Raw genomic sequence first — 11502 nt, 5'->3', positions numbered from 1 at the left:
CCTTCTTATATGGAAGTGGTTCACTACTACAGTCATTGGCCATGTGTACTGAGATTAAAATTTGTCTAGTACCCCTGTAAGCTACCCTTTTACATTGTAATAAGCTTGTGAAGAGCCAGATTCAGGGGCCAGCAAAGTGGTGCAGAGGATGAAGATGCTTGTTGCCAAGGCGGATGACCTGAGTTTGGTCCTGGAACCTGCACAGTTCAGGGAGAGAATGGAACCTCCTCGTGTGCACCCTGGTCTGTGTGTGTGTGTGTGTGTGTGTGTGTGTGTGTGTGTGTGTGTGTGTCCATATGCACACACTCACCAAATAAACCCTGTAATTAGAAGAGCATCAAGGGGGCTGGAAAGATGCTTCAGTAGTCAAGAGCAGTTGTTGCTCTTCTAGAGGACCCAGGTTTGGTTCCCACCACCCACATGGTAGCTCACAATTATTTTTGTTGTTGTTGTTGTTGTTTTGGTTTGGTTTTTTGAGGCAGGGTTTCTCTGTGTAGCCTTGGCTGTCCTAGACTCACTTTGTAGACCAGGCTGGCCTCGCACTCACAGCAATCCACCTGCCTCTGCCCCTTGAGTGCTGGGATTAAAGGCATGTGCCACCACCCACATGGTAGCTCACAACCATCTTTAGCTGGAGTTCCAGAGGATCCAGTGCTCTCTTCTGACTTCCATGGGCATTGGACATCCACATTGTACATATACATACATACATACATACATACATACATACATACATACTTGCAGGTAAACTACTCATACACAAAATAAATCTAAAACAACAACCAAAAAACTACAGTCAAATTCAGGAGTTTGGAATATTGCTGCACAGTACTGATGTTACTGGCTATCTAATTTGAGCTATTGAAGGTATATAAATAGCCACAATTAAAATGGTTAGACAAAGGGCTGGAGAGATGGCTCAGAGGTTAAGAGCACTGACTGCTCTTCCAGAGGTCATGAGTTCAATCCCCAGCAACCACATGGTGGCTCACAACCATCTATAATGTGATCTGGTTCCCTCTTCTGGACCACAGGTGTACATGCAGGCAGAACACTATATACATAATAATAAATAAACAAGTCTTTTAAAGAAAAATGGTTAGACAAGGAAAAAAGCCCATGGAGGCTGGGTGTGAAAGGACAAGTGTTATGTGATCCACAAGTGTGAGTTCCCCCAAGAATAAAAACCCCCTGGAGATAGAAAGGACGTGGGGCCTGATAACTCTTGTTCCTAATATGAATACTTGGGAGGCTGAGGCAGGAAGATGACTGAAAATTCCAGAATATTCTAGGCCAGAATGAGAATCTGCTTAAAAACACCTGGGCCAGGGATGGGGGCTCAATGGGTCAGAGCATATACTGTACAAATATGAGGGACCTGAGTTCAAATTCCCAGCTCCCAGGTAAAGAGCCAGGTGTGGGCATGTGCACCTGTAACCCCAGTGCTGGGGTGGGGGACCAGGGAGGAGGTTCTGTAGGGCTTGCTGGCCAGCCCAACTAGCTGAAAATGGGGAGCCCCAGGGTCAGTGAGAGACCCTGTCTCGGGAATAAAGTAGTGAGCAATATAAGAAGACACCTCATGTCTTCTGACCTCTGCATGCTTGCCTATAGGTGTACACACACACACACACACACACACACACACACACACACACACACACACACGAAAACAAAACCCCAGATTCTAGGACTCAGGAAGCTGAGGCAGGGGGATCATTTTGAGTTTGAGGCCAGTCTGGGATACATAGTATGACCCTGCCTCAAAAGATGATAAAACAACAACAACAATAACTCCAGAAGGAATATGAGGGGTTCCTAGGGAATCAGTGTTCAATGGAGACAGAATTCTGGAAATGGCTGGTGGTGACAGTGTATGACAGTATGAGCATTCTTCATGCCACCAGAACACCTAAAAGTGATGAAGACGGGGGCCAATGAGATGGCTCATCATCAGGTTAAGGCACTTGTCAACAAGCCTGATGGCCTGAGTTCAGCCCCTAGGACTCACAGTAGGAGAGCATCATCAACTCCTACGAGTTGTCCTCTGCCTGCCACATGTGCACTCTGGTGTATGCGCGCACACACATACACAAAAAAAATAAAAGAAAAGAATTTAAGGGCTGGAGAGATGAGTTAGTGGATTAGAGCACTTGTTCCTCTTGCAGAGGACCTGAGTTCACTTCCCGGTACCCACACAGTGGCTCACAACTATCTGTAACACCAGTTCCAGGGTATCCAATATTTTTTCCTGACCTCTGTGGGCACCAGGCATACACCTGATGCACACGCATACATGCAGGCGAAACACTCAGACACATAAAGTAAATCTTTAAAAAGATTAAAAATTGTTTTAAACTGGTTAAGTTGGTAAGTTTTGTGTTACACAGCTAAGGCACCCATTGCTTCCACTGCAAACGCAGCTGTTGCACCTTCCTGACTTGCCCAAGGAGAGGCATGGGTGCCAAGAGTGGGGGTTCTTTGTTCTGCACCCCTGGTCCCCTCCTGTGGGTGACTAGGGCACGGGACTCTTTCCTTAAGCTCTGAGAGTTCTCAGGGAAGTCTGAGGGTGTTGGGTGGGGACGGAGCCCTGGGACGGACACTGCAACCTGTGGGGGCATTCACACATCCTCCTGCACACACACACAGGGCGTCTGTCCATCCCACACATGGCCCAGAATTGTCACTGAGTTTTCTCTGCAGTTTGCAGACGGCGTGTACCTGGTTCTGCTCCTGGGCCTCCTTGAGAACTACTTTGTCCCCCTCCACAACTTCTACCTGACTCCTGACAGCTTTGACCAGAAGGTAAGTGCCTTGTCTCCTGGGAGTGTCCCTAGCCATGTCCCCCAGGGTAGACAGAAGGAAAATCCCCTGGTGCACTGGCCAGCTGCAGCCCCTCGGTAGCCTTTAGAATGTGAAGCAACACAGCATGTGGGATTCAATCCCATATAGCTCCCTGAAGACAGAATGGGAAACCCCTTAGTGGCATGCAGGGGTATGTATGTTGCTTGGTCCTGTCCCCTCACATGTCTTCCCCCCCCTCCACCCCCCTCCGCAGGCTTGTGTTGTTTTTAATGACTCTGGTCAAATGCCACAAACAGCCCTTTGGGCTTCCCTGTTTTGGGAGCCTCCAAATGTCATGTCCCGGAGTGACACGGGTGTGACTCGGCAGCATGTGCCTGCTTGTGCCTCCTGCCTCACGATCCCGTCGCTTTTGCTTCTATTTTCCCTCCTGCCACAATAGGATTTTTTCTCAAATATTTACAATCGTCCCTCTGAATCTGCTGGGGATGGGTTCCAGGGCCCCGCTGGGTACTGAAGCCTGCAGATGCTCAAGTCCCACATGTGAAATGTCGCATAAAGCATAAAGCATAAAGCCTACGCACTTCCTGCTATAGATGTTAAATCCTATCTGGTAGCTTATAATACTTAATGCAAATATGCAAATGCTATGCAAAGTAGATGATTTCTGTATTGTTAGAGATCAGCAGTGGTGATACTTATTCAGTGTGCTGCAGTTCCCCAGACGGTGTCTATGTGTGATTGGTGTCATTTGGAGATGTGTGTGTGTATGTGTGTGTGTGTGTGTGTGTGTGTGTGTGTGTGTGTGTGTTTGTATGCATATATATGTCTATGTATGTCTGTATATGTGTACATGTATGTCTCTCCTTGTATATACATACATACATGACTGTGTATATGTCTCTCTGAGTGTATGTCAGTGTGTGTACTTATGTATGCATGCATATGTATGTACATGTATATGTCTGTATGCATGTATGTGTATTCATTTATAAAATTTGCATGTCTGTGTATGTGTATATATATGTTTATATATGCATGTATGTGTATGTGTATCATTATATGTGCCTGTGTATATGTATATATGTGTGTACACATGTGTGTGTATGTGTATGTGAGTATATATGTGTATGTGGTGGGACTGTGTGTAGGTATGTATATTTTATTACTGTGTAAAAATTCCTTCTGTAAGAGCCTCTGGCTTGGCCCTTGAGTGTGGGTTGCCCACACTACCTGTGTCCCTGAGTCTGCTCCTCCTGTGTTGTCTGTCCTTCCCAGGCTCCCCACAGTTAGGTCTGCCACTGAAGAGTTAGTGTGTCGCTTACGGGGACTTGGCAGAGGCCAGTTTGGGTTGCTTGGGGCTCGCGGCACCTGCCACTTTATTTTTCCATGTGCGAGGCCCATGAGGCATGGAGGCAGACGGTGGCAACCACAGTGGGAGCCAGGGTAACAGCAGAGAACGGGCCAGTGTTTATCAATCTGCCGGCTCCTGGCACCAAGCAGTCTGTCTGCTCATGGCCAAATGTCGTTCCTATCATGCCTGCAGAGATAGAATTGGATGGATTAGGAAGTTTGGCATGTGGGAGTCCACAGTGGGGATGGAGGGAACGTGAGTACCATGAGGAACGAGCGGTACAGAGCTGTCAAGACCATGGAGCTGCTGTAGTAGATACCAGAGGTCAGACTGTGGGTGAACAGGCTCTCTTACATATCCAGGCCCCTACGTGGCTGTATTATCTCCAGGAAATCTTGTCTTTGCTTGAACTAATAAGGAGGTTGGTGAGAACCATGAATTCAACCAGAAGAACTGGGGTTTTGTCCAAACAAGGCTTTGAACAGGTGGCAGAAGCCACGATCCTCTTCGGCCTGGCTTTCTCCCTTTGAAACCAGGGTGAACATCTTTGCCGGCCGCTGCCTGGTCCTAGGGCAGTGATGAGCACACGCCGAGAGGGTCCTCCCACTCTCCAGGGAGATAGGAGGTCAGGGTGTTTGACTCTGTAGGCATCTGGGGCCTTCTCCTCCGGGAGGCACGAGGGCTGAGCCCCTTTCTAACACCTTTGCATGTATATTCTGATCTTTTCCTTTTGGGGGGTGGTGGTGAAGCGCTTATATTGCTGCACCTCTATGAGATGCACCTGTGTGTTTGTCTCCTAGTCCTCATGGCTGGGAGTGCTGTACCCTGCACAGGGGCAGGCTCTGTGGCCTGAAACTGAGGGTCCTTTGCTCTGGCCCAGGGCATCTCAGGAGTGTTGAAGGAGGCAGAGATTCAGCAGGGAGGTGCTCCCTCAAGCATAGCAGATGCCTATATCTTTAACCAAAGGCATTAGGCTAGGGTTGTGGCTCAGTTGGTAGAATACTTGCAGAGCATACACAGGCCCTGGGTTCGATCCCTGGCACCATGTAAACAGAGGCACGGCAGTAAACATCTATAACCTCAGGCCTTGAGAGGTGGAGGCAGGGAGGTTAGAAGGTCAAATTTATCTCCCTATACTTAGTTTTTGTCTCAGAGAGAGAGAGAGAGAGAGAGAGAGGGGGAGAAAGCAAACAACATTAGGTTGGAGGGATAGCTCAGTGGCAGAACACGTGCCCAGTGCACAGGAAACCCTGGGTTTGCTCTCCAGCACCGGGGAGGGAGGAGCCACAAGACCGGGAGCTCAGACCCTGTGGGTTCCTGCCTTCTGCTCATTCACAATTGACACGGTAAGGGAGATTATTGCTGGCATTCCTGGCTCACTTGTAGTGTGGTGACAGGCAGTGCTACTGCTGGAGAGACATTTGGTCACTCGGAGCCCTAAGGCCTGTCCAGCTGGCGTCTGTGGTCTGTGCACTCGCTAATGTGATGGTCCTACCCTCTCATCCTCCTTGGCTCAGGGTCGGTGGGTGCTGCACATAGTTTTGGCTGCTCTTGACTCTTACTTATTTATTTCGTTTATCTTATATTTTTTTTTGTTATTTTTGTCTTTGGTTTTGTTTTGGTTTTTGTTGTTGTTGTTGTTGTTCTTGCTGTTTTGTTTTGGAGACAGGGTGTCTCTGTGTGTAGCCCCAGCTATGCTGGAATCACTTTGTAGACCAGGCTGGCCTTGAACTCACAGACCTCGAACTGTCTCCCAAGTGCTGGGATTAAAAGTGTGCCCCACCACCACCCGCCTTGACCCCTGCACACTTTAAACATGGCAAAGAGGCTCCCACTTGGAGCTTCTTTAGCTGTCATTAGCAGAATGGAAGTGATTGAGTGATCAGTTAGATGGGCAGGGCAGGGTGGTCAGGCAGGTAGATGGTCAGGGCCAGGACTGGGAACCTCCATGCTAGCCCTTAGGCTAACCTTAATTCCAACAGGGTCCCCAGTTGCCTCAAGGACAGTGTACCCCCACAGAGACACAGACAGGCCTGCAGGGATGCCCAGCTTGTCCAGCCTTAGTTATCTGACCAAGTAGTATAAAGCTGCCCTGTGTTCAGAGGAGTGCCCTGGCCTGTGAGGACCTTTGCAAGGGTCTTGTCTTCCCCAAGCCTCAGTTTCTCAGTCTGTCATTTCTTATCAGACAGGAGATTCTGGCTCGGAAGGAACACTTGGCTATGAACCCCCGGGGGAGGAGGGCAGGCTGGGAGTTGCCATCCTTCCATCCATCAGACCCAGACCCTTGACACGGAGAACAGGAGCTGCCAAGGAACCCCCATGGACTCACTGTTGTGTGCACAGGGTAACTGTGCCCTGGATTGTGTCCTGGTGGCCTTCATGCAAAGGGAAACCATCGGTTATTTCCATGCAGAAGGAAGGACCGTGTCAACGTAGTTAGATGTGGGGGACACATATCTTACTGGCACTGACCCTGCTGCTGTCTCATTCCTTGCAGGTGCACAATGTGGCCTTTGCCTTTGAACTGATGCTGGACGGAGGCCTCAAAAAACCCAAGGCTCGCCCTGAAGGTAACACCCCTCCCTAGGCTCGCCCTGAAAGTAATACCTGCCCCCACCCCCACCCCCACCCCCCCCCACACATAGCAGTTCCAAATACAAAGAGGGCCCCGGGCAGCCTGCATGTTCTGTGGACAGACGGCAGGCATCTTTCTGTTTCACGTGTAGCAATACAGCCTGCAGCTCATGGAGTCTGTCCTCTCTAGCCAATGCTATCTTGTCTGTTTTACTTCTGCAGATGTGGTGAACTTGGACCTCAAATCCACTCTGCGTGTCCTTTACACTCTGTTCACCAAGTACAAGGACGTGGAGTGACAAGAGTGGCTCATCCTGCCGGGACAATTTCTAGGCAAGAAAAATGGGAGCATCCACCCAGGGTCCCTGCTTTCCCAGGAAGCACCTCACCATCCCACCCCTCCTCTCTGCTCCCTGCCCTGATTGGTTGTTGCTTTAAACCCCCTTTCCCTAGTGTTTCCCCAGCGACTTTGGCCTTTGAGAACTTGGTGCTTTAAAACACCCTCTCCGGTTTGAGGCCTCACTTCCTCTTTTTCTCTGCCTTCGTCAAAAGATGAAAAAGATCAAAGCCCCATCCTGCCCCTCAGCTGGAGAGGGCTGTCCACCTGTGCTCCAGCCCACGGAGCGGTTACTGACAGCAGGAACACAGCAGCCGTGGTGCCAGGGACTCCGCCCCACTTGTCCTCAGGAAGCCCCTGGGCTGGGGTTTGTCCCTGGAAGCAGGGTCTTGTCTCAGTAAAAAGATCCTCACAGTATTTCACTCCTGAGTCTCAGAAGCCTTAGACTCGTGACGTGGGTCTCCCCCACCCCTACCCGTCTTGCGGTTTTACTGGTTTTAGCTGACCTTTTACATGAACTCCGGGGACCCAGAATGCCGCGGGGCAGGTGGGGGGGGGCGGGGGCAGGGCAGCTTGCACAGGGCATGCCTAGGTCTCTTGCTGGCTCTGAATGTGCAGCATGAGCCAGCCTGGAGCCGCAACCTTCCATCTCTGAGGCCCCGTTAGGGAATGGACACATTTTTAGAGACTTTACAAGGGGGTGGGGATCCATTACCAAGGCTGCCTGACCACAGGCCACTGGCAGCCAGAATGACAGAGGCGTGCATCTGGAGACTTTGCGGGCTAGGGAGTAAGAGATGGAGATGCTGGCAGGCCACTTCTCTCCGCCTTTACACCATCCGTCCTCCTGTATTAGTCTCCTCTTTATTCCAAAGTTGGAACCCATCCCCTGTATAACCTCGCTGGCCCCATGGCATCTGCAAGGCCCCTGTCTCCAAATGCCAGGAGTAGGTTTGTGGGATATGTCTCAGCTGGTATTAGGAGGGGGGACATATGAAATGTCCACATCCCCCCCCTCAAGAATTCTACTACATCTCCCGCAGCATGACCTGTAAAAGAAAATGCTGCTGTTCCTATAAGCCAGTCACCACTCACTTCCCTTGACTCTAGATAGGAGTGGTGATGCCGTGCCTGGCTGGCTCCTTGTTTCAGGAACTCTACTTCCCTGGTTCGCCCCTCTCATGCTCTTCCTACTTGCAGCCTTCAGTACAACCACCTTGCCCCCCTTCCTTGAGCCTTCTGCAGTCACAGCTACAGTAAGCCTCCCCTCTCTCCTTCCCACCTTGCCACGGGCCAGGGCCGTGAAACGAGGTGTGGATACTGAATTGAATGCCAACGGTGAAGTTCCGGAAAACAGTTTAATATCCTCCCTTGGTTCCACGGTTGCTAAGCTGGGGACGGGCTTGGAATAGCCGCTCCGATGGAGGTGGCTTCCCAGCAGGGGAAAGACATAATTAAAACGGCATTACCGTGTCTCCCTGTGGGATGCGGTGACATTAAAGAGCCACACTGACAAAATAGCCGGGACTGGAACGTTCTGTGCTGCCTTCCTCGTGTGCACAGAACCACAGCAGCGTCCAAGAGCTGCTGCCTCCCTCTTGCTCTGCTCACGGGTGGGCTGGGCAAAGGTGTCCTGTATCCCTGGGGCAGGGAGCCTGGATGCAAAGGGCTTGCAGAGACCTATGGTGCTGAGGGAAAGAAAAAGAGTCAGCCTTGGAAGGGCTGTGGCTTTCTGGGCTTTCCTGTCTGGAGGACACATGTTCCACTTGGATTCCAAGCAGGCTCCTTTTGCCTCACAGAAGGACTTGTGCAGCAGAAAGTTCCATGAAGGCGCGACCTTCCCCGTTGGCTGAGCGTGGAGGTGTGGTTCTCACATGCTGCATCTGAGCTCATCACTAGACTAGAGCAAGTCAGAGCACACTGTGCCGCCCCCTCCAAATGACCTCCCTCTCTTTTCATTGTGGTGTTGGCATTCACACCACAGCCTGCACAGAGGCACCAAGAACCAAGGCTTGTAGGCCACCTTCAGGGCCATCAGGGTGGCAAGGCTTTCTTCACAAAATAAAGGGAGAGCTGCCTCCCTCCATGACCTCAGGTAGCCAGTGCCCACCCCAAAGCTCCCCCATCCCAGCCCTGCTTTCACTGTGGGGGATGGGGAGGGGCCTGGAATGAAAATACATCTCTTTGAGCTGTTCATTTAAGGAAGTTCTGGAACCTTCTACATTCTCTTCTGGTATTGTTATTTGAAGAGATATCTGGACACCAACACTAGTAGAAATACCACCATCTGTCACCCTCACGGGGACACAAGGAAGGGACAGACAGGTCTGTACTCCCCTCCCCCAGGTCCAGTGGCCAGGGGGTGGGTTGCTCCCCTCTATCTTGTGCTGATTGGAGAGCCCCCTCCAGCTCTGCTGACCTCTGGGGACCTGCAGGCAGCTCTTGTTCCCCTTTTGTACCCAGTTGAGCAAGCCCCCAGCCCAGGGACCCCTCCTTGCATTCTCATATAGGCCTGACAAAGGGAAATCTTCCCCACCCCCCAAAACAGCCAAATCCATTCCCCTGTCTGTGCAACGACGCTTTATTGTCTTTTTAATTGTTCGAAGCAATGTGCCCTTTGGATTTCTGGATATTAAATAAAAACCACTAAACCCCCGGCTGTGCTTTGATCAGACCCTCCTGGCAGACAGCAGGGACGGCGTGCTTGCGACAGCTCAAACTAGTGGCTTCCTCTGCCAGACATTTCAGGCTGGAGACGAAGCTCGAAGCTCTCGGGGTGTCACAATGTGCTCTGACTTGCTCTAGTGAGGATCTCAGATGCACCAGCTGGTCTCTGTTCTCCCCGCCCCGAGCTGGGGCCGCATTATTTCACATTGCCAGGCTGGCTTGAACTCTTCCCTCTGGTGCTACCAGGCACCCGCTGAAGGAAGATACTGGTGAGGAACAGAAGGGCTGGGGGATGGGCTTCCCTGCTCTCTGTGTGGAAGGGGTAGGAAGTCAGAGCCAGTCTGCAGTGGCGACCTCAGCTTGACATTTTGTAACCCCCTTCCCTGAAGAAGTCTCATGCCTCAGGTACATTTCCTCTACAGACTGATGCTCACTGGGAAGCCAAGAGTTCAAGGCTAGCCTGGCCTACATAGTACCAAGGTAGCCTGGGCTACAGAGTGAGACCTTGTCTCAAAACAGTTTTCCCTACCCCTATAATGCTGGGAGACAGCCCGGTGGGTGAGGTGCTTGCTCTGTCATTTGGAAGACCTGAGTCCGAACCTCCAGCTTTGTCTGCCAAATGCGGAGTCCGTAATCCCAGGCTTCCTGCAAGAGAAGTAGAGAACAGAATCCCTGAAAACTCAAGGGCCAGCTACCTTGGTGAACACAGCAGGAAACAGCCAAGTCCCTGCTTCAAACAAGGTAGAAGGTGAGAGCTGACACCTGAGGTTGTTCTCTGACTGCTACACACGTGTGCTACACACTTGTGTATACCCATTCACAACAAAAATAACACACGTACACACATATAGTCTTTTTTAAAAGGCTAAAGACAACTAACTGGCTGGGAAGGGTGTAGGCTTTGGAGGGGCTCTTGGGCTCTGGTCCAGCTTTGTTTTTCAGTGACTGCTGGTGGGTTAATTTGCCCAAGCCCCTCCTAGTTCTGAGGAAGAGAAAGCCGCCATCTTCAACACCATGCCCCTCAGCAATGTGTTGTAATGTCAGGAGGTGGGTTGGGTGTCACAACTCTGAACTACCAGCCTGTTGGGGAGGCTTGGCTTGCTACTGACACCCTACAGCTCACAGGACAACAAAGAATTAGTGTGCCCAAATGTCACTGTGCTCAGTCTGGGATACCCTGAGGTAAATTGCCAGCTCCTGGGACGGTCAGTCCATCTTGACTTCTTTTGTTGCTCAGGATTTATCTGTTACTATTGATGAAGGGGAAGAAGCTTCTCTCTTAGCAGCTGGGGCCACGGGTCAGTTGGTAGAGTTCTTGGCTAGCTGCTCCAGGCCCCTGTTGGGAAGCTAAGACAAGAGAGCCACGGGTTCAAGAGCAGACCGGGCTAAATAGTGTTAGACTCAGTCCCTAGCACTACAGACCACACGTGGTGGTGTATGTCTATAGTCTCAGCACCAGAGAGTGGAGGCAGGAGGATCCGGCATCCAAGGTCAACCCCTACTCAGATCTAGCCAATGGACAGGACAGTCTCTCCACAGTTGAGTGGAGAGTGGGGACTGACTTTTACATGAACTCTGGTGACCCATATTTGACCACGTCTCCTGGATGGGGAGGCCTGGTGGCACTCAGAGGAAGGATAGTAGGCTACCAAGAAGAGACTTGATACCCTATGAGCATATACAGGGGGAGGAGACCCCCCTCACTCACAGTCATAGGGGAGGGGAGTAGGGGGGAAACAGGAAGGAGGGGGGAGTGGGAGGATACAAGGAT

At 51.0% G+C, this 11502-nt stretch overlaps 1 protein-coding gene across 2 annotated transcripts in view; it reads left to right on the top strand.

The window, feature by feature from the left end:
* Positions 1–9720, top strand: part of PARVB (parvin beta) — an 84882-nt gene extending 75162 nt beyond the window's left edge. The window contains exons 11-14 of one of the 2 annotated variants that reach the window (XM_084749794.1): positions 2701–2802; positions 6651–6723; positions 6950–7060; positions 7280–9720. In XM_084749794.1, the coding sequence (XP_084605920.1) occupies positions 2701–2802; positions 6651–6723; positions 6950–7026 (252 nt within the window). In that variant the 3' untranslated portion in view covers positions 7027–7060; positions 7280–9720. Of the gene's footprint in view, positions 1–2700; positions 2803–6650; positions 6724–6949 lie in introns of both variants that reach the window. The other variant, XM_084749793.1, reaches the window with a different exon arrangement.
* Positions 9721–11502: the final 1782 nt, after the last annotated feature.

The sequence above is a fragment of the Acomys minous genome (assembly GCF_964271855.1).
Source record: "Acomys minous genome assembly, chromosome: 12".
Classification (NCBI taxonomy): Eukaryota; Metazoa; Chordata; class Mammalia; order Rodentia; family Muridae; genus Acomys; species Acomys minous.
The sequence above is the reverse complement of the archived record's forward strand: the minus strand, read 5'-3'. Positions and strand labels throughout refer to the sequence as shown.